General features: G+C 43.5%; 3 protein-coding genes across 9 annotated transcripts in view; 2 read left to right on the forward strand and 1 right to left on the reverse strand.

Annotated features, from left to right (window-relative positions):
• PXK (PX domain containing serine/threonine kinase like) overlaps positions 1–6,359 on the forward strand; it is a 37,382-nt gene extending 31,023 nt beyond the window's left edge. For 2 of the 5 annotated variants that reach the window (XM_067303410.1, XM_067303411.1), the window contains exon 18: positions 6,070–6,359. In XM_067303410.1, coding sequence (XP_067159511.1) covers positions 6,070–6,275 — 206 coding nt within the window. In that variant the 3' untranslated portion in view covers positions 6,276–6,359. Of the gene's footprint in view, positions 1–2,499; positions 2,535–2,806; positions 2,889–6,069 lie in introns of those variants that run through there. The other 3 variants (XM_067303415.1, XM_067303412.1, XM_067303414.1) reach the window with 3 other exon arrangements.
• Positions 6,360–6,969: 610 nt separating this feature from the next.
• On the reverse strand, positions 6,970–12,766 carry PDHB (pyruvate dehydrogenase E1 subunit beta). The gene is made up of 10 exons (XM_067303416.1): positions 12,666–12,766; positions 12,504–12,572; positions 12,063–12,170; positions 11,929–11,991; positions 11,809–11,844; positions 11,427–11,712; positions 10,356–10,466; positions 9,601–9,692; positions 8,970–9,111; positions 6,970–8,566 (listed from the first exon to the last, which is right to left on the reverse strand). Exons 1-10 carry the CDS (start codon positions 12,729–12,731, stop codon positions 8,421–8,423), a joined length of 1,119 nt encoding a protein of 372 aa, XP_067159517.1. The 5' UTR covers positions 12,732–12,766; the 3' UTR covers positions 6,970–8,420.
• A 410-nt stretch (positions 12,767–13,176) lies between these two features.
• Positions 13,177–20,810, forward strand: KCTD6 (potassium channel tetramerization domain containing 6). 3 transcript variants are annotated; one of them, XM_067303417.1, is made up of 4 exons: positions 13,177–13,247; positions 15,718–15,830; positions 18,108–18,216; positions 19,404–20,810. In XM_067303417.1, the coding sequence occupies exons 3-4, from the start codon at positions 18,190–18,192 to the stop codon at positions 20,088–20,090; spliced, it is 714 nt and encodes a 237-aa protein (XP_067159518.1). In that variant the 5' UTR covers positions 13,177–13,247; positions 15,718–15,830; positions 18,108–18,189; the 3' UTR covers positions 20,091–20,810. The 3 variants fall into 3 exon arrangements, with proteins under 3 accessions (XP_067159518.1, XP_067159519.1, XP_013804309.1); XM_067303418.1 differs by lacking the exon at positions 13,177–13,247 and adding an exon at positions 14,541–14,737; XM_013948855.2 differs by lacking the exons at positions 13,177–13,247; positions 15,718–15,830; positions 18,108–18,216 and adding an exon at positions 18,994–19,150.
• The last annotated feature ends 550 nt before the right edge of the window (positions 20,811–21,360 follow it).

The raw sequence follows: 21,360 nt of genomic DNA on the forward strand, positions 1-21,360 counted from the left end.
ATTTCAGCAGTGCTTTTGCAAGTAGCTTTCATAGCAGAAAATTCAGATATTAGCTGTAAGAGAAAGTTAATGTGCCCGACTTCTCACCAGTAATGTTGCACTTTTAGTTATTCTATGCTGGTATGCTATTAATGACCCAGTGAAAGCCTAATTGGCCCCCTGTTAGGACTTCCTTCATGAAGACTGATGCATCTATAACTCATATCTCTCCCATCCTGCTTCCTTGTACTTAGTAAGAATATTTACACCTAAATCAAAATTTCATGTGGGTACCAGTGTGACAAGATGACTGTCAGAGGGGAATGAAGCTTTTGGTGCGTCTTGCTGGTTTGGTCATGGTAGTGTTAGTATTGTGGCATGCCAAAGCAACTTGCTGATCTGATGCCCTGGCAAAACGAAGGCTGATATGGAAAAGTGTATCCAACAGAAGCCAACCAAATCAATGTCGTGTGTGGGTATGTGCAGAGCTGGGGGACGCTGAGCAGAGGTGAGCGGGCTCCAGGCTGGCCTGCCCTGGGGGAGGAACCTCATTCAGGGAGCTTCTCGAGCGTCTGGCCACTCTGTCCTTAAACAAAGGCCATATGAGACTCGGCCTGTAGCGGAGTGCTTGGTATAGTCAATGCAAAACGTGCTAAGAAAAGATTGCTGGCTGTAGCAATCTTTGTAATGATGGCTGCAACTGTAGGGTTCAATCAGTATGTAACCTGCTTTGAGGGGAAGGTATCTGCTAGAAATGTAGACTCTCATGAGCTTTTTCTAGTTGACTAGAATATTTGTGTTGGATTTATATTGATGAATTGCAAATTACATAATCATGGTAGTCTTAACTCTGTTTTGGTTTCAAAGCCAGAAGACTTCGAATTACAGTCTTGAAAATGCCATGAAACTCATTCTCCTTTGTAGTTTGATATGAAAGAGCGCTATACTTGAGCTGTAGGACTAGATAGCCTGAACATCTGAACTTTGAATGGCTGCATTATCCTTGTTTGAGAGTTGGTTACTTGATAGTAGATCCAGTGCTAGAGGTCTGTACTGTTGGTTGTATCTCTAAACCAACCACTTGCTACTGTGTAACTCTGAAGTAATTACTTGGTAATGGGTGCATTATGCCAAATACCAATTACTGTAGTACCTTGTCTTAAATAACTGAGGCGTATGGGACCTGAGTCGCTTCCCATACATGGAAGGTTCACTGATCTGTAGTTTAATAGTGCTGGTATGAAGGCTACAGATAAACAGTGCCTCCTCTTACTCTCCTGTTGTTTTTAATTTTTATTTATGTGTGACTTTCCAATCCATTGCAAGTGAGTTTCAAGGATGCCCACGTGTTTTAGAAGTTGAATTTTGAATTTGTGCCACAGTGTGTTTTTTAGTAGCATGTGGATACTCTTCTGGTTGGGGATTGAATTGATACCATGTGACTTGTAACTAATCAGTCATTATCACTCAGTACAGTTCAGGTGTCATAATATCAGTAAGTCTGTTTGCAAACAAGCCCAATGGGCACTTTCAGAAAGGACCGAATTTAGTGCAGATGCTAGCTAAATACTGTCTTTGAATTACATTGTTTGGGTCATTGCAAATGGAGATTCTAATATAACTTCTGCAATTCTGGTACTCTCTCACATGTTTGATTTCCCCCCCCCCCACCCCCCAAATCCCATAATTCTTCAGTTCCTTGAAAAACCTGCTCTTTTTTGTGGTTACGAGCTGTGGCTAGAATCAGGAGGGATGCAGAACATTGTGGTGTGGGTTATCTAATACTTCACTGCCTCTTCTCTAAATCTAGTAAGCCCATAAAATACCAGTGAGCTCTCTTACAATAAAAGTTTGGAGGGTGCCTCTTTGGCCAACAGTTTCCTGAATGAGGTAAATAGTTACTACAGCTTCACTGGGCTTCCCTGCAGGAATGAAGTGAGAGTTGTACATAACTTTAGCTATCTTTTTCTGTGCCAGTTGTTGTTTTGAATCCTGCAGTACAGCGTATGTTTCATAGAGAGCCATATGGTGCATCTTTTCTGCTCTTCACCTTTCTGTAAGATGATTTTAATGCTTCAGTGAGTGCTTTCTTGAGTGTCTCTGATCCACGCCACAAAAGTGTAAATGTAGGTGTTAACACTACAGGAAGTGTTCCGTGAATGGATTTCGTCTTCTATGGCTAATCTTCCTGCAGATTTCTTACTAAATAACTCTAAATGCACTTTAATCCTGTAAAGCTTGACCTCTGGCATGTGGAGTTGAAAGCATGTGCGTTGTATTTGTTCATCAAGTATAATAATGTTTAAAGCACAAAAAATTATGGTTCATCAGTCAGAATCAGGCAGTGTTGTGTATGTAATATAAAATAGTCGATCTTCTATCACCATATTTTTTCAGTGAATAACAATGTATTGATTTTTTGCACTAACTTTTCAGCTAACAGTATCTGTTTTTCTTACTCTGACACGAGAACCAGATGATTAACTTGTGTCCTCTCTCTTTCTCTGCTGTCTTCAATAGAGCATGCATCATTTTGAACGTGAATTTTCGGAAAAGTAAGCTAATGCTGATTTATCTCTTTAAAGATGCTCTGTTTCTGTATGGGAAAGTTGAATGCAAATCTTGAACTTGCTTATAGTATTGGGAGGGAACAAAGGAAAAGATCTGAACATTTTTATGGATTGTTTTAATGAAATACAGCATCTTTAAAAACTATCACTAAAATGGTTTTCTTTGTTTGCATCCCATTCACTCAGCCAAGTTTTTAATGCTGTTTGCACAATTACTGTCACTTTAAATTCATAATTAAGTTTTTGTTTCAATTCAGGCATCAAGTTTACAGCATCTGATATACTTCCTATTCCTTTTAACACATTCTCTTAACAAAAATGCCCCTGTAAAAACCCTTGGTAAGTTCTTGTTTGAGTGTTTTATTCTTACAGCTGTGTGAATGAGTAGATGTGTGGTTGCAGGCAACTTCTTCCAACCTACATATCAGGAAGGTCTAGTAATAACTGAGGACTTGTCTCAGGTCCTTTTCCTAGTAAATACAGGAAAATATTTCACCACTGGGCACAGAACAAGTTAATCTGTAGATGTAACTGCATTGGAGTACACCAGAGTGAGTAAAGAGTTGCTTTGCACCAAGTCATGTCAAGAAAGGAAGGACAGCTTGTTTCTGATTGACTAATTGAAATTAATGAACTTGAAGGATTTCCAGCATCATGCTCTTAACTAATAAACTCAGTATATAATTGCTCAGAGCTAGTCAGATACCATCTCAAAACCTGTGTGTATTTATGTTTTAAGGCAGAGGTCAGGTGTGAAAGAGAGTATCGTTGCCTGTAATCAGGTCTCCATAATGCAGGAGTTTTTTACCTATATGATATTGTTGGCAGCTTAATTTCTATAATATCTAGCCCTGAGAAATTCAGCAAATTTCCAGAAAAGCAAGTGGCCTCTCCTCCCACTCCGCTGTCCTTTCTGCCCCCATCCTGAAATAACCAGACCAAAATTCGAAGATAATTTGGTATCTTGGCCTAATAATATTTAACGATCCAATCAGTTAGATATATAGTGGCTTTTTTGCCTCTATTCATGTTAAATGTGTATCTTCTTTCACTCCCTATGTTGCTGTTGGATCTGTATTCTGTACAGAGTCCTGGCCATGGCTTTCATGATCATTCCCTACTGTGTATTGTACAACTGCTTTCATAACCTCTTCAATCTTACCTTGCTGTTCTAGCCCCAAATCTTGTCTTTGTTCCCTGCAATTTTTGCATCTCTTCCGATCCGTCTCATTTGTGACTAGCGTTCTTGGCTCTTTTACAGCAATTCATCTGACCACAAGTTTGGTGCTAGCATTGCTACACCAGTCCTGTAGGGTGTTCTGCTCTGACGACTTTAATGGTGAACTCGTACTGTTCTGAGTCTTGTTCTTCCTTTGGCAACATGTCAAGTTTTGCTTTGCTGTGCTTTACTGGCCATCCGCACACACAGGAGAAACAGGACTCTAACCTAAGGGATGGTTTTCCTGTATATGTAATAACAAATTGGCTCAAATCTTTGGCTAGCGTGAGAAAGGTTTGCATAAGTTAGATGACCCCAAGCCATCAGTCTGCAATTTATTATTTCAGTTTGTGCTAACGTCGTGTAATGTTTTGATTACTTAAGAGAGAAGTTGGTCCATGTGTAACAGGCATGTTAAACTGTCTCAGCTGATTTGATATTTCTACTGGGATTTGCTTTTTCTTCTTAAAAGGAGGAGAGTGAAGACTTTGAGTCTAAATGTATTTCCATGTTTTGTCCTCACAGAAGAAGATTTTCATGCAGATGAGAATTCTCCTGCAGAGTCTGAAGCGCTATAATCATCGCTGTTAATGTAGATTGGCAAAACAGAATGCCTGTGTAAATACTCTGCATTTTGAGCTTGCTCCCATATGGCAAAAGTCTCTCTTTAAAGACTGGTACAAACTGAAAATGAAAGAGCTTTGAGTTGACTTTCATCTAAGATAACTGCTTTTTTAACTACAGCAGTTATTTTTTATTACTACTACTATTACTCATTAGTCTGAGAGTAAGTATTAGTGAGAAACTGTGGGAGAAGTGGAGCATAGAGAACAACTTTGTCTGCTTTTTGTTTTCTGTGCCTGAGCTTTATCCTTAATGGAATACATCTTGAGTCTGTGTGCCATAACTTCCTTTAACTGCTTGGTGTTTGCTTACTTGGTAGCAAGGAGTTCTACTTTGGTAACCAAGGTCTCTTGATTGGCCTTATGTTACTGTTAGACAATGAAGCAAAATGATGTAGTCTTTGCCACTTATCAGTATATTCCTCTTTGTAGGTTAGAGCTGCCAAAAGCAAGTGTTACATTATAGGTGCCGTTCTTCTGTCTAGTCTTACTGTGGAATAACTCTCTTGATCTAGATGAGGGAATTAAAATTCACTGTTGAATTAGTCATAAGAGCTTAATTGTTATGCCTTTGATCATTGCAGAATATATTAGACAAGACAGGAGAATCATTTCCCGTACACATGGCGATGTGCTGCAATGCCACTTCCACGCGGATGTTTTGTGGAACGGCAGGGGGTCACCTCTGAAGCCCTTTGTTCTTACTCTCTCGTGCACCTTCGCTTCCTTGTGCAGAAACAATGGTGCAATGCGCAGCTGCTGAGCTGCACAAGATCAAGGGTGTTTGGGAGAGCTGCGGCTCCCAAACTGCGTGGGCCAAGTGAGGCCACCTGCATGGAGTTGAGCTGCCAGGAACCACCTCCACGCAGGCCCTGACTGCTGGGTTAGCTGCCTGCATGCGGGGAGCCAAGGCATGGAGGTGCCAAGGCATGGCAAGACGAGAAGCGTGAGATAGGTGAGGTGGATGTGCCTGGGGTGAGCGTGGAGCCAGGGTTTAGGGCGACTGGGGTAGAAAGCAAGGGTGAGAGCGCAGAGGCGACTGGTGGGAGTACAGGAGGCATGTGGTGCGAGTGGCAGATTGTTGTGATTCATTCAGCCTGTGAAACAAGTTTGTGATAGCACATTTGGAGAAAAGTCTACTAGTACTGTGAAAGTGTAAAACATTTTCCCCAAAATCTTCTATCTGCAGTTAGTAATCTAAAGATGGAATATAATCAGATCAAGCAGTCATTGCAAATTCCACAGCGATGTGCTCCTTTGTAAGAATGGTAAAGTTTGCCATGGAAATGCAAACAGGTAAAAAGATTCGCTTCCAGTCTTTGTTACTGGTCGTAACCCAAAGAGCAAACTGGGGGCAAACAAGAGAAAGTGAAGACAGGAAGTCCTCTTAAGTGATCTTCATTTCCCTCAGTGCAAGATCACATTCTTGTCATGTTTTGCATCCGTGAGTACTGAGGCACTTCAGGCTTTCTTTCAGAGGTGTCTCAAATGACACGACTTGCCTGCAGATAGAGGGATTTGACCTCTTTGGCATTTTTCATCTGTTCTGTTCTCCACACCTTGCTTGCGTTCAAGGAGTGACACGAGTGCAGAGCTGACCTAGTCTAGCTGAGCAGCTGCAGGCCTCTGCAGCAGGGCTTCCTCGGCAGAATCAAACTGCATCTTCTCTCCTCAACAGGAGCATCGTCGATACCCCCAGCACCGCCACCGCCGCCCCTGCCACCAGCAGCTCCTCCTCCGAGCACGGAGGTGCCGATGCAGTGCAGCCCTCAGCCCGTTGTCAGTGCAAGCCGAGGAGCCTTGCTCAGCTCCATTCAAAACTTTCAGAAAGGAACTTTGAAGAAAACAGAGACGTGCGACTACAGTGCTCCCCGGATCAGCTGAGGCTACTGGTCGCCCCGGGATTGGATTCGCCCTCCCCCTCCTGTGCCATCCGGGAACGAGTTCCTCCTAGCTGGCAACGGATCCACCAGCAGATAGCAGCTAATCATGCTGTAGCTCTGTTTACCCCTATTTCAGCTTTCCTTGAGTAGCAGCACTACCCCTCTGATTTGCATTGCCACGCTGTGATATTCAAGAACCCCTCATTCTTATTAAAGAACTTTGTTCTCTAGCTGCAGTTTCAGGGGTAAAGCAACTTCTATATAGCCAAATAAAAATCTGAAAATAGGAATGACCATGATCATGGTGAATTAATGCAGTTTTTTTCTAGTTCTACTCCACCCCTTTTCTCAGAATACATGAATCTAGTTTTAGTCAGCTCTAAGTTTTTCAACACTTCCATTCAGTTAACACATCTAATTCTTGCTGAATCAGCAAGGTTTTGTTTTAGATAATCCAAAAAAAAAAGCACTTAGTCTAAAGTGTACTGCACAGGTGAGGGAACTGGAAAATTAAATCTTATTTCCACCATATTTGCTGGTGGAGTAAAAATGCTGTCTCATTACATTTGTTTAAATGGACATCCTACCTGTAAGTCTAAGGGAAAGTGTTTTTAAATGAGGAAACAGTTGAAATGGGAGTTAATGGGGCATTGGGATATTATTCATGGTTTAATTAAATACAAGGTTAATTCAAGTGAATTTTACAGTTTAAACTTTATTGAAAGATCCTTTTTGATTTGCTTAAAACCTTAAATAAATTGCACTTTAAAGGATTATAGATAATCCATTTTTAAATTCAAGTACATCAGTGTTTGTTACTATGCAGAGAATGTCTGTACAAAGTTTCATGTAACCTGTGCTATTCAGTCATTTTTATTAAAATGTTAATGGAATTCCTCCAGCAGTGTGGTGGCGGGTGCGTTCAGCTAGGATTTCACCTGCAAGCCAGACTTCCAAAGAATTTGATAGCACTTTCGCTAACAGGAAATACAATGAAAGTTTAGTTCTGACAGGTTCCTGGCCTGTAACTGAAACAAGACCTGAGCTCTTCTGTCTACCTACGAAGGTAAGTAAGTATCTCCTCCCCAGCAGTTAACTGTCAAAGGCAGTTTATCCTTGGTACGGAGCGAGCCACACTGCACAGCTCCTGGAGGCAGCTTTTACCCTGTACCAGGGCAATAACAGAAGCTACTTCACAAAAACCTAATGGAGCTCTACTTGTCAGGACTGGTCCCTTGCTAAACACAGGTGGGAGCTGATCTGCCTGAAGGCTACTGCAACTGTTTCCCACCTCCTGCATGAGGATTTATATCTGTTACAAACTGTAGCCAAGGGATGTACTACATTCTAGACCCAGGCATACTGAATCTGAATAAAAAGACTTACTTTTTATTGTAACTGTGTAACTGAGAGTGCTGTTAGCCCCTATAGCAAGTTTAATAATGCATAAATCTTGGCAACTCAAAATACTTATTTTTACTGCTTTAGGTGGTAACTAGTAAAGAAAAATTAGGTATTATTTTCCATCATATACTGAAGATGATCAGGATCTTTATTTAAGCCATTGTGCAGAAGCTTTACTGCATGAGAGAATAGTTCTCTTCAAACTAAACATGTTAACCATCTCTAATGCATACCACAGACTTCTAAAACCACTTTGTACAGATAGTTGCACTTAAGTTGTTACGTTGAAAAACAAGGCTTAACTCACTCTGGTTTGATCATTCATCTTTAATAAGCCTTGCTAACGCAGGCTCCAGGCCCCCCACTGCTCACTGCAGTTCTCCACCTGACCACCACCATAGTCAGTTTAACACCTCTGGTCTGATAATTACAAGACAAGCAAAAATAGAGGATTTATTCCTCACTCTGAATTTAGAATAGGATTTCTCCATATACAGTAATACCAATCCACTTGTACTGTTGAAGTACAAGCTGACTTACAAGTAAGCATTACTACATCATCACTTTGAAGTGTGGCTTAGAGGATAACCTCAATACACACAGCCATATAAATATTCTGGGAGGTCATATATTTTTCCCACTGTACAAAAGTTCATGTAGCTGTAGAACAGAGTTATGCATTCAGCTTGCCATACAACGTTAATGCTTTTTAAAGCAGGACTTTAAAATATGTATTTACAATTTAGATATTTAAAGTTTTCTTCACTGCAAATATTATATCCTTCACTTGAGGTATGCAGTTATCTTCTAAAATTTTTGCATAAGGCATAGGAACATCTGCGCCTGTAACACGGACAGCGGGAGCATCCAAGTAGTTAAAGGCAGGTCCTGAAACAGAAGACAGCTGTCAGTTTGCCACATACTATGGTTTTCTCTCAGTTCAATTGGAGTCCTAAACAATTTCATTCTTGTAGTTTTAATATTCCAGAGCTAGCTGTTCCTGCTCATTTATCTTCATGCACTAAGATTTAGATGCAAAGTTACTATCCTGTTTATTACAGTCACATTCTTGGGATAAGAATTATTCACAGCTGCTCATCCATAGGCAAAGTACAGCTTCCACCCTGTGACCATCTCAAGTGAGATGACTAAGCTCAAGCTCCTCAGATACAAGACCGCAACTTTATCTTATCTCATTATCTGCATTTGGCTTTATCAAGCAGTTTATGAAGAAGTCATCAGGATTTAGACTAACAAATTAGATCAACAAGTATATTGCAAAACTAAGTACCTTCCATGATCCTGGCACAGACTTCAGCTCCTACTCCAAACTGTGGCCAACCTCCTTCTACAGTTACAAGATGGTTTGTCTTTACAACGCTGGCTTCTATTGCTTCAATATCCATCGGTCGAATGGTGCGCAGATTTATAACCTTAAAGAAAGCAACAGAATCAGTTTTGCTATGATCTAAGCCTGCCAGTTACTATGGTTTGGGTACCATGTCCTTGTCACTTTCAGCTATTCCGACTTTGGGGATAAGACTAAAGTCAACAAAATTACAAACTTTTTATCCTGGCAGACTTTTTACAGAACGGTTTCTGATGGCTCCCGGAAAATCCCAGATAGATGAGTCTTGCTATATCTACATACAACCATGCTGATTATATAGTGTACTGTTCTGCTTATCATCATACAGCTAGGTCCATCTGAAGAGCTTTAAATGTTCTGCCTTCGTTTTGTGATGAAAGGTCAAATGCAGAAACATGAAGTGTACATGCTTGGTTCACTGATTATGAAGGCATTTACAAGTGTAAGAAGTTTATACTTAATACAGTTAAGTTTTGCAGGGCCTGAACAAGACACACTGCTTTTTTTTCCCCCAGTTCGTGAAAAGCGGAAAGCAACAAAAACCCCTACACACCTCGCACTCTACCCCTTCTTTGGCAAGTACAGCAGCAGCTTCCAAACAGTGTCCAACAGGTCTTGAGTGTGACACTAAAGTAACTTGAGTTCCTAGAACAGAAACGAGAGAGACTTAAGTTTTTCCTCTACCCCCATGCTCTTTTCAAGGTAATGTTAGGATGCTCTTGTAAATTTAAGTATTTACCATTTCAAATAAATGTAAGGAATTCTACAGCCACACCCTGAAAAATGGCAGTGAAAGGACTATGTCAAGACACAAACCGCACCCTTGAATTCAGGGAACGGAAGAGAGATTGAATATATTTCTTAGATTATTCCTTTTAAACCTTCAGATAATTCATTGTTAAATTATGAACAAACTGAAAGCTTACAGTGCTTTCCCTTGCATTTTTGAAAAAAAACACAAAAAACAAACAGAAAAACCCAGAACAAAAGACCCCCAACTTTCTCAAGCGGAGAGAAAAGTTTTTCAGAGGTTACCTACTCTATCCTTACATAGGAAAAGTCTTTTAGAAAGCTACAATTTTCAATGGGACAAAAACCCAAATGATCTTGCTTTATATAGGGAACAGAAAAATACTGCATCTGATAGAATAAAATAACATTTAGCATTTGAAATGTTTTCCTGTTCCCTGGGAAAGCAGTGTTTTAAGTGGGTAAGAGTTAAAAAACAACAACAACAACAACAACAACCACCAACTCTCCTCAAGCAGTTCAGTTAGTAAGAATACATTAACTGTGTTCTCAGTTTACCTTGCCTTTCTATTTTAGCTTTTCCAATTGGAACAACAAAATCCTTTGACTGTGCCTCTTCTGACATTTCAAAGGGAACACCATACAGCAGTTCATTCTCCAGCATCACAACTAGAAAAAAAACTTGGATTAATTTGTAGTTCTGCAGGCACAGGCTTATATTGAGGATAACAGTACTAGAGCAGACGAGCTCAACTAGGAGCCGAGTATGTTTGTAGGGGAAAAAAGAAGTCTCAGTTTTGATTTCACTACTGAATTATTTAAAAAATTTAAATCAATTGATTAGAATTGGTCTTAGGCAGGATCAGGTATTTAGCTTGCGGTACATGATGGTAATAGGTCTTAATACTAAACTTAAGGTTGTTAAAGTTCTTCTAAAAAAAAAAATCACAAAAACTGTGAATTAGGCAAACTAGGTTGATAAAGCTAACTGACTTACAAAGCCTCTTTTTAAAAAGATTACAGTGTAAAGTTTATAGAGCTGAGTGTACAACTCAGACTAGATGGAATGAAAATGGGAAGGGTCACGGTCTAGAGAATGTTTCTGCAGAATTGCTAGTTTTAGAAAGGTCTCAGGTTTTGCATGCATGCTTGTGAGAAAGGAAAAAAAGGCTGCCCTGCTTTCAGTTAATGGCATGATATTCTGAATCTGAATATCTGAAATCATCTGAATTTCAAGATCTGTAAAAATGAGTTATACGCTCAGACACTAGATATGCAGAACTGCTCCCTGACTGATTTTTATCCTCTTAAATGCCTTTAGGATATATTCATAAATGCTTCTTCCAAGCTTCCAGATTGGTACCAAATTAGATTTAAAGATAAAATAGCTGGCAACAGCACAAGATTAGAGCCTACTGCTAGCAAGCCACATGATGTAGGAAAAAGTATCAGAATCAATACCTCTGTGCCTTTGCAAGTACCTTAAAGTGAGAGTAAAGCAGTCTTAAGTGTTTAGAGTTTTAAACATTTTTCTTTTCTTTTTTTTTAAATGGGGTGTGAGGGGAAACATGAAGAGACATTCTTTTTAAGAAGTAATGCTAGCTATTACCATGATCTGAGTGCATTCACCTGGATTATCATCCCGGATTGATGCTTTAAGCAGACCTTTTGCATCTTCTGAGCTCCATGGACTAACAACTTTCAGTCCGGGACAGTGCGCATACCAAGCAGCGAAGCACTGTGAGTGCTGAGCAGCGACTCCAGCCGATGCCCCGTTGGGGCCCCTGAAGACGATGGGAACAGAGATGGATCCTGCAGACATGTAACAGGTCTTGGCAGCGGAGTTTATGACCTGATCAATTGCTTGCATGGAGAAGTTGAATGTCATGAATTCACACACTGGCCTTAACCCAGCCTATTAAAATCAGAATATATATTAGTGCTTTTTTTACATAAAAAGGGCTTATTTTAAGAGTTTAATTCAGCAGTAAAGAAATGTAAATTTACAAACCATAGCAGCACCAACAGCAATTCCCGTGAAGCCCATCTTAAACAGAAAGAAACCAAGGGTAAGTGTCTGGGGAGCAGCAGGCAGAAGGATCACCAGGGTAAGAGACAGGTGAAGCCGTACCTCTGATATTGGAGTGTCGATTATCCTCTTGTCCCCATACTTCTTCCAGAGACCTCGGGAGATCTGCAGGACAGAAGAGAGGAGTCAGGGCCCGCGCGAGGGCCTTTCCCAGCCTGTTAACCGTGGCCGCTCACCTTGTAGGCGCCGTCGTACTGGGCCACCTCCTCGCCGAGCAGGAATACCCGCTCGTCCCGCTCCAGCTCCTCGTCCAGCGCCTGGTTCAAGGCGTCTCGCACCGTCACCTGTGGGACATGCACTCGGGCAGAGCGGGGACAATACCCACACCCCGGTGTGTGTGTGTGTGGGCACCTCACACCCTCCCTAACTGCCCCACACCCCAGGGGGGCAACCCCCCCCCCCAACTGGCCCCACACACACCAGGGGGCAGCTCACACTGAGGTGAGGGGGAAATTTCTCCCTCACTCCCCCCAGCCCCCCTCACAGCCCAGGGGCACCTCACACCATGGCGGGAGGGGATCCCCTCTCCCTCCCCTCCCAACCGCCCCCCCAGCCCGGGGCCCCCGCTCCCTCCCTCCCTCCCCCGCTCCCCGGGCGCCTCCCGCCGCCCCCGGTACCTGCATGGCGGCGGACGCGGAGAGCCGGATCCCCCTGCGCAGCTGCAGCAGCCGCCCGGCGGCGGGGCCCTGCGGAGAGAAAGCAGACGGCGAGAGCTGAGCAGCGGCGGCGGGCGCGGCGTGGCGGCGGGCGCGGCGCGGCGGGGGCCGGCCCGGTCCTACCTGCCGCCCGCCCGGCGCCAGGCGCCGCAGTGCCCCCGCTGCCGCCGCTGCCGCTACCGCCGCCATCTTGGCCGTGTCCTCTAGCGCCGAGGGGGGGGAAGCGGCCCCGCGCGCCGCCAGTGACGTTGCGGCCCCGCCCCCGGCGCCCCGGCAACCGCCGCGCCCGCCCTGTGCTCTCGCGAGAGCAGAGGAGTGCCGCCACTTCTGCTCCCCTGCGGCGGCGGCTCGGTCCCTTGGGGCCAACCGTGGGCCCACCCTGCGTTTACGGGGCGGCGCAGGGGTCAGACTTGTGCGCGGGGCCCGCCGGGACGGCTCCTGACCGCACCTTACCGCCTGCTCCCTCCACCCCCCCAAACGGAGCTGTCCGGGCACTTTTAGCCCATCTGCCCGCGGCCCCCGCCCGTGCCCAGCTGCCTTTGCCCCCTTGCCCCAGCCAGGGGGCGGGGCCTCGGCATCGGGGGCAGGGCTTGTGACAGGCCCCGCCCAACGCCCCGCCCGCCCGCGGCGGCGGCTCAACTCCGGGCTCGCGCTCAGTCGTCCCCGCTGCCGCTGGGCTCTGCCTCAGCGCCGGGAGCTGCGCCCGTGAGTGCCGCGCCGGCCCCGCGGCCGGGGGGGGCAGGACGCCTGGGCCCTTTCGGCGGGGCCGTTGGGGCGGGGGCGCGGCGCCTGAGCCCCCCCGCGGGTCGGGGCGGTCGCGGGCCCTGGGGAGGCGCGGTGGGGCGGGCGGGAGGGCTCGGGGCCCCGCTGGCGGACGGCGGGGAGGGAGGGCGGCGGGCGGGCCCGGCCCGGCCCGGCCCGGCCCGGCCCGCTCTGGCGGGGAGGGCCCGGGTGAGCCCGCTCCGGCCGCCCCGGCTCCGGGGAGGGAGCCCGGCTGGGGCTGGGGCCGGGGCCGGGGTGGCGGCGCGGTCCGGGCGCCCGGGCGGCGGGCAGGGGGGAAGGCGAAACGCCCCGGTTCCTTCTGACTCCTGTGCTGAATCACTGCGCCCGGGGGGAGCTTTTCCGCCACGGTCTCTGCGATGGCAGATGGCGCTTCCCAGGCTGCTCCTGGAGGCCGGGCCCCTCTCCGGCCGGGCCCCAAGGGAGGAGGAGGAGGAGGAGGAGGGAGGTGCCACCATCTTACCCCTGCTGCTTGGTCCCCTCGGCGTGTGCAGCGAGGCCCCACGTCCCTGACACCTGCCCCTCTCCCGGAACCGTTTGCAGACGGGTCTCCCCGTGCAAGCAGCTCCGAGTAAAACTTCCACAGAAGCGAAAACACATGGGTAAAACCCAACCATTGTCGCTGGCAATGAAAACCTCGCTGACATGCTTTGCTTCAGCAGCACGGGGCTGGCAGAAACAGGCCAGACATGGGTCTTGTCTCTTGGCTCTTGTTGCGAGTTGAGGGTGAAGCGGTGGCGTGGTGTTGGGCTTTTCGAGCAACTAACAGTTACGAGGAAAGTTTGGAACTTGGACCTCAAACAGGATGTCATGGAGCTCCTCAGGGGAGGGAAGGGAACTTCAAGAGCTTGGAGTTTATAGTGAAGCAATTAGACATATGGGGATGAAAATGCTGAGTGGTTAGTGTGAGCGTTTTTTTCCTTCTGCCTGAGGTGAGGTGTAAATATAGTAAAAAGAAACTAAGGAAAAGCAAGAATACATTAATTTATAATAAACTGCCTTAGTCATCATAAACCTGACATGTTTGAAAAGTGATGGATGCCTCCTTGAGCGAAGCAAATCTGCTGAATTACCAGAGGATTTGGTAGCATGTTTTCTGAAGACAGTGTCTCCTCTCTTCGCTCTTTCTCAGCTAAAGTAGCATGGTGCTGTATCATCGCGGTTTTGCTCTACAGACTATGGTTTCACTATACAGTTTTGTGGAGTAGAGTCATTGCTTGTTCTAGTTTAGTTTTTGTCAGTTCAAGTGACTCCGCGATAGAGATTTACCATAAAAACTTGCCTTTCAAATTCTGTAACTGGATCGGGAGCGGGGAGGTTCTCCACGAATGTAACGTAACTGTGCTCAGAGCTGGAGTTCTGTTTCTCATCTTTGGAGAGCTAAATGTCAGAGGCAAGGATCTTGCTGAGTGGGTGTGAGTAGCTTGAAAGACTGAGTATATTTATTTGTATAAATACAGTCTTAGCTTTGCTGCTTTTAATTTTTTAAGTTGCTATTTGTGCAATTCCTGTCAAGTTTGTGTTGACCTAGAAATCTAAGATGCCTACTGAGGTTAAACGGTTTGTCTTACAATACTGATATCAAATTGTCCATTGAAGGCTAGAACTACAAGCAAACCTCTTAATTCCTTTGCTAGAAAAACTAGATGGAAAACCATTTAAAGCAGACGAGGTGGTGCCTGCCTCTTGACCTTTAAGCGTTAGGTATATTTCTGCTCCTCCTTTGTGTAACTGCATGTGATACTGCTCCTGGAGAAAATCAGTATTTGTGTGGTAGCCTCTTCCCTTGACCAAATGCATCGTACATGGTCCCAGCAGCGAAAAGGCTTGGCAGTGCCACTGGCTTCCCTGGGTCTGACTTGGGCTCACGCGTGTGTTTTCACAGATGCAGGCATTCAGCTGACTCTCATTTGCTTTCTCTGAATCTCAGCCTGCAAAATGGTTGCATGCTAGTAGCTCTGTTCAGGGGAGAAGCCTTATTGAAGTTAATGAGACTACTGCTGCAGTAGTATTGCTAGTAAATAGCCTTGTAATTCTTTGAGTCATAAAATATTAAATAAGACTGAGCGTTCTATAAATGCAAGTCCCCAATTTGATGCATTAAGCATGAAATGATGACTTGAGTGCTTTTCATCAAAGGCACTTGCCCTTCATTGTTACTTCTTAGTTTTGGATGTGCTCGATGCTGGGATAAAATGAGGTGACCAGATTAACATAGTCTATCTTCTCCCCACCTCCCAAAAAAAGCTTAACAAAAGTAAGACTGTGGTTTGACACAGTCAACACACTTCCGCTCTCACCAAAGCGCAATATTTCGTTTGGCTTGTATGGTGTCAGCAGTTTGCCTGGCTAAATTTCATCTCAAATGAATATTTCTTATGGTTATTATACACAGGCTGTATTGGGATACATCTGCGTCTCATCTCTTCTTTGCTGTCTGGACCCGGGCCAGCCTCCTTGTGTCATCCGTTGGCGTTGTGCGTCTCGCTGCGATGCTAGCTTTGCCAGGTACGTCTGTGCACATCTAGTGACTCTGGACTCTTACACAAAGATCAATGAGGCTTCTAGATGCCACTTGCTTGTTGAGGGCTGGGGTTGTTTCAGCTAATTGTTCTCATAAATTATTCACTCTGGTGTTATCAATGCTGTGATCAAACATTAGTTCATGCCTTCATACAGACAGATGTAATCTGTTTCTTTTCCTGAATGATCACTGATAAAGAACATTTTGATTGATCTGTACTGGGGACTTAAATGCTGGCCAAAATAGCATAATATTCATCCACCCATTTAAATAATGCTGATGGACATCCATCCATCTTTGAAATATTCTGAATGTAATTTCCAGTTAATTATTAACATTGCAGCTCTGTTCTCTCATGATAATCAGTGGAGTTTCTGGCTGGCTGCATTGTTTTACCTTCAAGCGAATGCTTTACATGAACACCAGAAACCTACTCCAGTTGCTCCCATGGTTTTAATGTTTCTGCATGCTGTGCTGGGGTTGTGCTCAACCAAAATAACAACTATAAGTACATTTTTCCCTGGAAACTAAAAGGAATTTAGAAGGTCTGAGCTAATGATAAAAGTTAATGATCTGTACTTGAATGACAAAGCAAAATAAAGACCTGAATAAATTCACTTCTTAATATGTCAGCAGCAAAAAAAAGAAAAAAAAAAAACCATTATGAAAGTTGGCAAAAGAGCTAGTATTCCAGGTCTATCTCCTGTCAGGGAGGCATCATTTAATATACATTCTTGAGGCATGCTCCATCTCTTAATTTGTAAAAATAGGATGGTGGTATGACTAGTTCTGTATCTTAATTCCTTAGTCTTCTGTTGTCTGACCTCACAATTTTCATATGCTGATTTTATTTTTTCTTCTCTTAATACATCTGAAATGCAGTTGCGGCTGCATACTTGCTGCCGGCCCCCAAAGGCTTGACCTTTTGAAAGCCGTTCTGCTTAAACCCAGAGTTTGGGCATGGTAGCAGAGTCCAGAGAGGTGGGATGTGTTGCGTTATACTGTGGTGAATGACACTGACCTTGTTTGCCAGAAATGAGAAGGGCAAGAATTTTTTGTTCAAAATTAACTGCGAACCTGTAATTGCTTGAGAATATAGTACTCTGCCTTGGGTTAATCTTCATACATCTTTTTGCTGGGTGACTGTAGGTTGAAGTATGTTAGTAAAGAGGTTTGTTTTTACTTACAAGCAGAAGTCTCAGTAAATGTGTGGTCTTTAATATGTAAAAATAAAATCTGAAAAGCTGTGGCCCACTCAAAACACTGTCCTAAATTTTCAGTGATTCTAGCAGAGATGCAGACTCCTGTATAGGGAATGAAGGCTTACTGGCAACTGGCTTCTCTCTCTGTGCATCACTCGCCATGTGGTCCACAGGCCACCTTTGGGAAGCCTCTGCTGGTGTCTGGAGTTGTTCTTTTTTTCTTTTTTCCCCCCTCCTGAGTTGCATAAACTAGGCTGTGGAATTTCCCTTGCCGCTCTCGCGTGGAGGGAGTCCCCCTGTTATGCAAGTCAGCGGTTCAGCATCTTCTAGGAAGTTATGGCGTGAACCACTTCTCGATTTGCTTTTGTTGGAGCATTGCTGAAAATGTGTTTGATACCCTCTTGCTTGTCCCTCAAGAGATTTCTTTGAAAGTTCGTATGTGTTTGTGAAGTGCACTTGTACTCTTTCTCTGTAGATTAACGTTTTTGCTATCAATTGCAGTTCTTCACTATTGAATTATTAACTTCACAGTGAGGTTTTTTGTTTTTTTCATATTATTCATTGACTTTCATGCTTGATTTATTCTTCTGCATAATCTGAAACTGGAATATGGGAATTCTGACTAATATTACCAGATCACATGTATGACCTCAATGCAGGCTAAATAAAGTCTTTAATTGGGAGAAGGACATCTGTCTTTAAAAGTACTCGCTGCTTTCCAAGTGAAAGGTAGTCCGTTTATGAACATAAATTATCCTTAAAGACGTATTGCTTGTTATTTAACAAAACTGGGATGGTTGGAACAGCCAGTGAAGTGGTTAGAGAGATTACAGTGCTCTGGAGACAGTCCTGTGGGTAGCGCGACGGGAGATGCAGGGAAATGCTTGTTCGTAGATTCTTCTGCTAATGTGGCTTTGCAGCTGAACGTGAGACATGCTCGCCTGGCAGAGAGCCTGCCTTTGACTAGAAAGCATTCCCCTCGGTTGTGCTTGTAGGTACTTACAGGCTGCCATGTTTTGTCCTTTGTTTTGTGTTTTTTGTGTGTGCTTTTTCCTGCAGGGAGAAAATAGGAGGTGAATCGTGTATCCTTTCAGAAGTCTTTTGTTAAACTTGGAGTGCCACGGTTCAAGCAACTGAACAGATGGATAATGGAGACTGGGGATATATGGTAAGTGATCCAGTATAAATGTGCTTGTGTGCTGAGCAGTACAACTGGGCTCTTGAGATCTTGAGGTAAGAATCCTTCCAGATCTGTTTGTGTAGCTTCAGTCATGTGAGAAGAAAAAATGCGCTTGTTACAACAGCTTACTTATTCTCCTGTGTGTTTCACCTTACATGCTATTTGTGGGAGATCTCATGTTTCCCAGCTAAAAATCAGCAAGTCCTTAACTGACGTTTTAAGCTCATTGTTACCATCTTCCTAATATGCAAAGACCGAAAATAGTTTGTGCTTCCTGCATATAGTTTTAAGGACTTTGTCATTTTATTTATAAAGAAAAATATTTTTCCTTATAAACTCTGTCTCAAACTAGACAAACGTCTTATTTTTCTCCTCTTCTCTTTCTCTAAACATTCTGCTGCCATCCATATGTCTCTTTTCTCTGGTTGGCCTGAGTCCTGATTGTCAGAATTGGTGGCCAGATGGGATTTATATTCTTTTCTCTCTTGCTTCCTCATGAGTGATCTGGGAGCTGATGCAGAATCGTTTGGTGCTTTTCCCCCTCTTCTATGCAGCATGCTAATTTGCTAATAAATGTTTCTTTTTAGAGTAAAAAGCTGAAAGTCCTTTTTCGTTTGCTTGTTTTAATGATGTGTCTTAACCAGTGCATGGATTATTTTGTTTGTGTACTCTTGGTCCCATTTCTAAACTTGTGCTGTCTGCCTCTTTTGAGGGAGAGAAAGAGGCTTAAGACTTGTTCAGCTGGTTTTTTTTTTTTTGTTCTAGAAAGAGACAGATTGTGAAAGTGAGGAGCACTGATGGGTCTCATTCAGAGTAACTTGTTCTTCAGGAAATCTCTCCGTTTTCATTTCCCCATCTGTAGAACAGGAAAAAACTTGTTGCACAAATGCAAAACTTCTGTGGCAGTAGCTGAATGTTTCCAGTTAAGATTTCTAAAGCGTTCTGAAATGTGCTTTCTGAATGCTAAATATTATCCTGTCTAGTTGCCAGTTGCGCCTTGTTGCTAGGTGGCTTGGATTTGTTCAGGTTTGAATGCCGCTTAAAGACGTTAAATGGAAGAAATGTGATTTCATACAGAGTCTGCAGTTTTCAAACAGTATCTGCTGTGCGTGTTGGTGAGATGATTGAATCCTCTTGAGGTGGCTTGATAAACTCTGCAATTTCTCTCTTTCTAGATGACTGATCCAGTCACGCTAAATGTGGGTGGACACATGTATACGACATCCCTCACAACTCTAACGAGATATCCTGACTCAATGCTTGGGGCTATGTTCAGGGGAGACTTCCCCACTGCCAGGGACTCTCAGGGCAATTACTTTATTGACAGAGATGGACCACTTTTCCGCTATGTTCTTAACTTTTTAAGGACCTCAGAGCTGACTTTGCCACTGGACTTCAAGGAGTTCGATCTACTTCGGAAAGAAGCGGACTTCTATCAGATTGAACCACTAATTCAGTGTCTTAATGACCCCAAGCCGCTGTATCCTGTGGATACCTTTGAGGAAGTGGTAGAGCTGTCCAGCACCCGGAAGCTTTCCAAGTACTCCAACCCCGTGGCTGTAATCATCACACAACTAACTATCACGACAAAAGTCCATTCATTACTGGAAGGCATTTCAAACCACTTTACAAAGTGGAATAAGCATATGATGGACACCAGGGACTGCCAGGTTTCCTTCACTTTTGGGCCATGTGATTACCACCAGGAAGTGTCGCTCCGAGTCCATCTGATGGAGTACATCACAAAGCAAGGCTTCACGATCAGGAATACCAGAGTTCATCATATGAGCGAACGTGCCAATGAAAATACAGTGGAGCATAACTGGACTTTCTGTAGATTGGCACGGAAAACAGATGACTGATTCCGACTCTGCAGGAGCCGTTTCAGTGGTTAGCAACTTAATTGAACAATAAACCTGAGAGAGTCTGGATTTTGATGAAAGAAACAATGTGGGCTTTTTTTTTTTTTATACATGACTATTTATTGGTAATCTTTAAGAACTGGAGGAGTTTCGTTCTCTAGCAGCTCTGTCTCTTTGTCCTGTCCAGAAAAAAACATGCATGTGCCTGTTGAGTCAAGACACCTTTTTTTGTTTGAAAGAGGGAGTCGAATTAGTACAATAGAGTATTTTGTGTCATTAACACAATTCTCTGACGCAACTTAAAGTGCTAAAATTACCTCTGTTTAAATGGTTTCTAATCCTTCTAATGCTATGCCACTGGGAGTAAGAAACAAACAGAATTTAAGATGCAGTTGGAGAAAAGCTGCTATCATGTAGACTAATTTAGTTTCTAAATCAATAAACAGTATTGTAATATTCTAGGAAAACAGATCCCACCCTTTAAAAGTACTTGATAAGTACAGTTTCTTACAGTTATGACAACTGTTTCTTTCTATGCATATAAATCAAGCAACCAAATATTATCTGTAGCCATGGAAATATGATTAGAAATATTTATATTGGATTCTGAATGCAAAATGTCCCTGTGGTAGAATTCATATTTTTAATGCCTGGTGCAATATTATTCCCAAGTGTAATGCTTGCCAGCAAGAAGCTAATAAAAATGTGAAATATAGAGTACTATTTTGTATTTCTCGTCTTCTAGAACTCTAATACTTCAAACAACAAAACCCAGAAACTCTTCTTCTGTGCTGCAGAGTAGCAGAGACACTCTGGTAGGGCTCTGTTCTCCTCCGTTACTGATGTACTTTGTTCCTTTTTATTCTTTTTTATCTTAATCAGTTGATCCAACTTTCTTCATTATAGAAGCAACTTGTGTATTGAAAATTATGCATTTTGACTAGTAGAAGGATGGCAAGTATTTGTCCTGGTTAAAGGGATAGAGACAGAGGAAACTATACAGCCTAAATACTCATAGCCACTAAGTAGTGTTATCCAGTTTTTCAGCAATTTATCTGATGACTGTTTTTATATATATAATAATATGTTCTAACCATAGGGTGCTGCTTCTGATGCCATTCAAGTCAAGGCACTCTAGCTCTGTGTTTTTGTTTAATTATACAGAGCCCTTTCTGCTTATCTTGGGCACTTTGTCATAGTTATTTATAGAATTTCTGGTTATACTGACTTGAACGCTGTTGGGAATAAGCGAGTTGATGTTCATCTTGGT

Source organism: Apteryx mantelli, chromosome 12 (genome assembly GCF_036417845.1).
Source record: "Apteryx mantelli isolate bAptMan1 chromosome 12, bAptMan1.hap1, whole genome shotgun sequence".
Taxonomy (NCBI): domain Eukaryota; kingdom Metazoa; phylum Chordata; class Aves; order Apterygiformes; family Apterygidae; genus Apteryx; species Apteryx mantelli.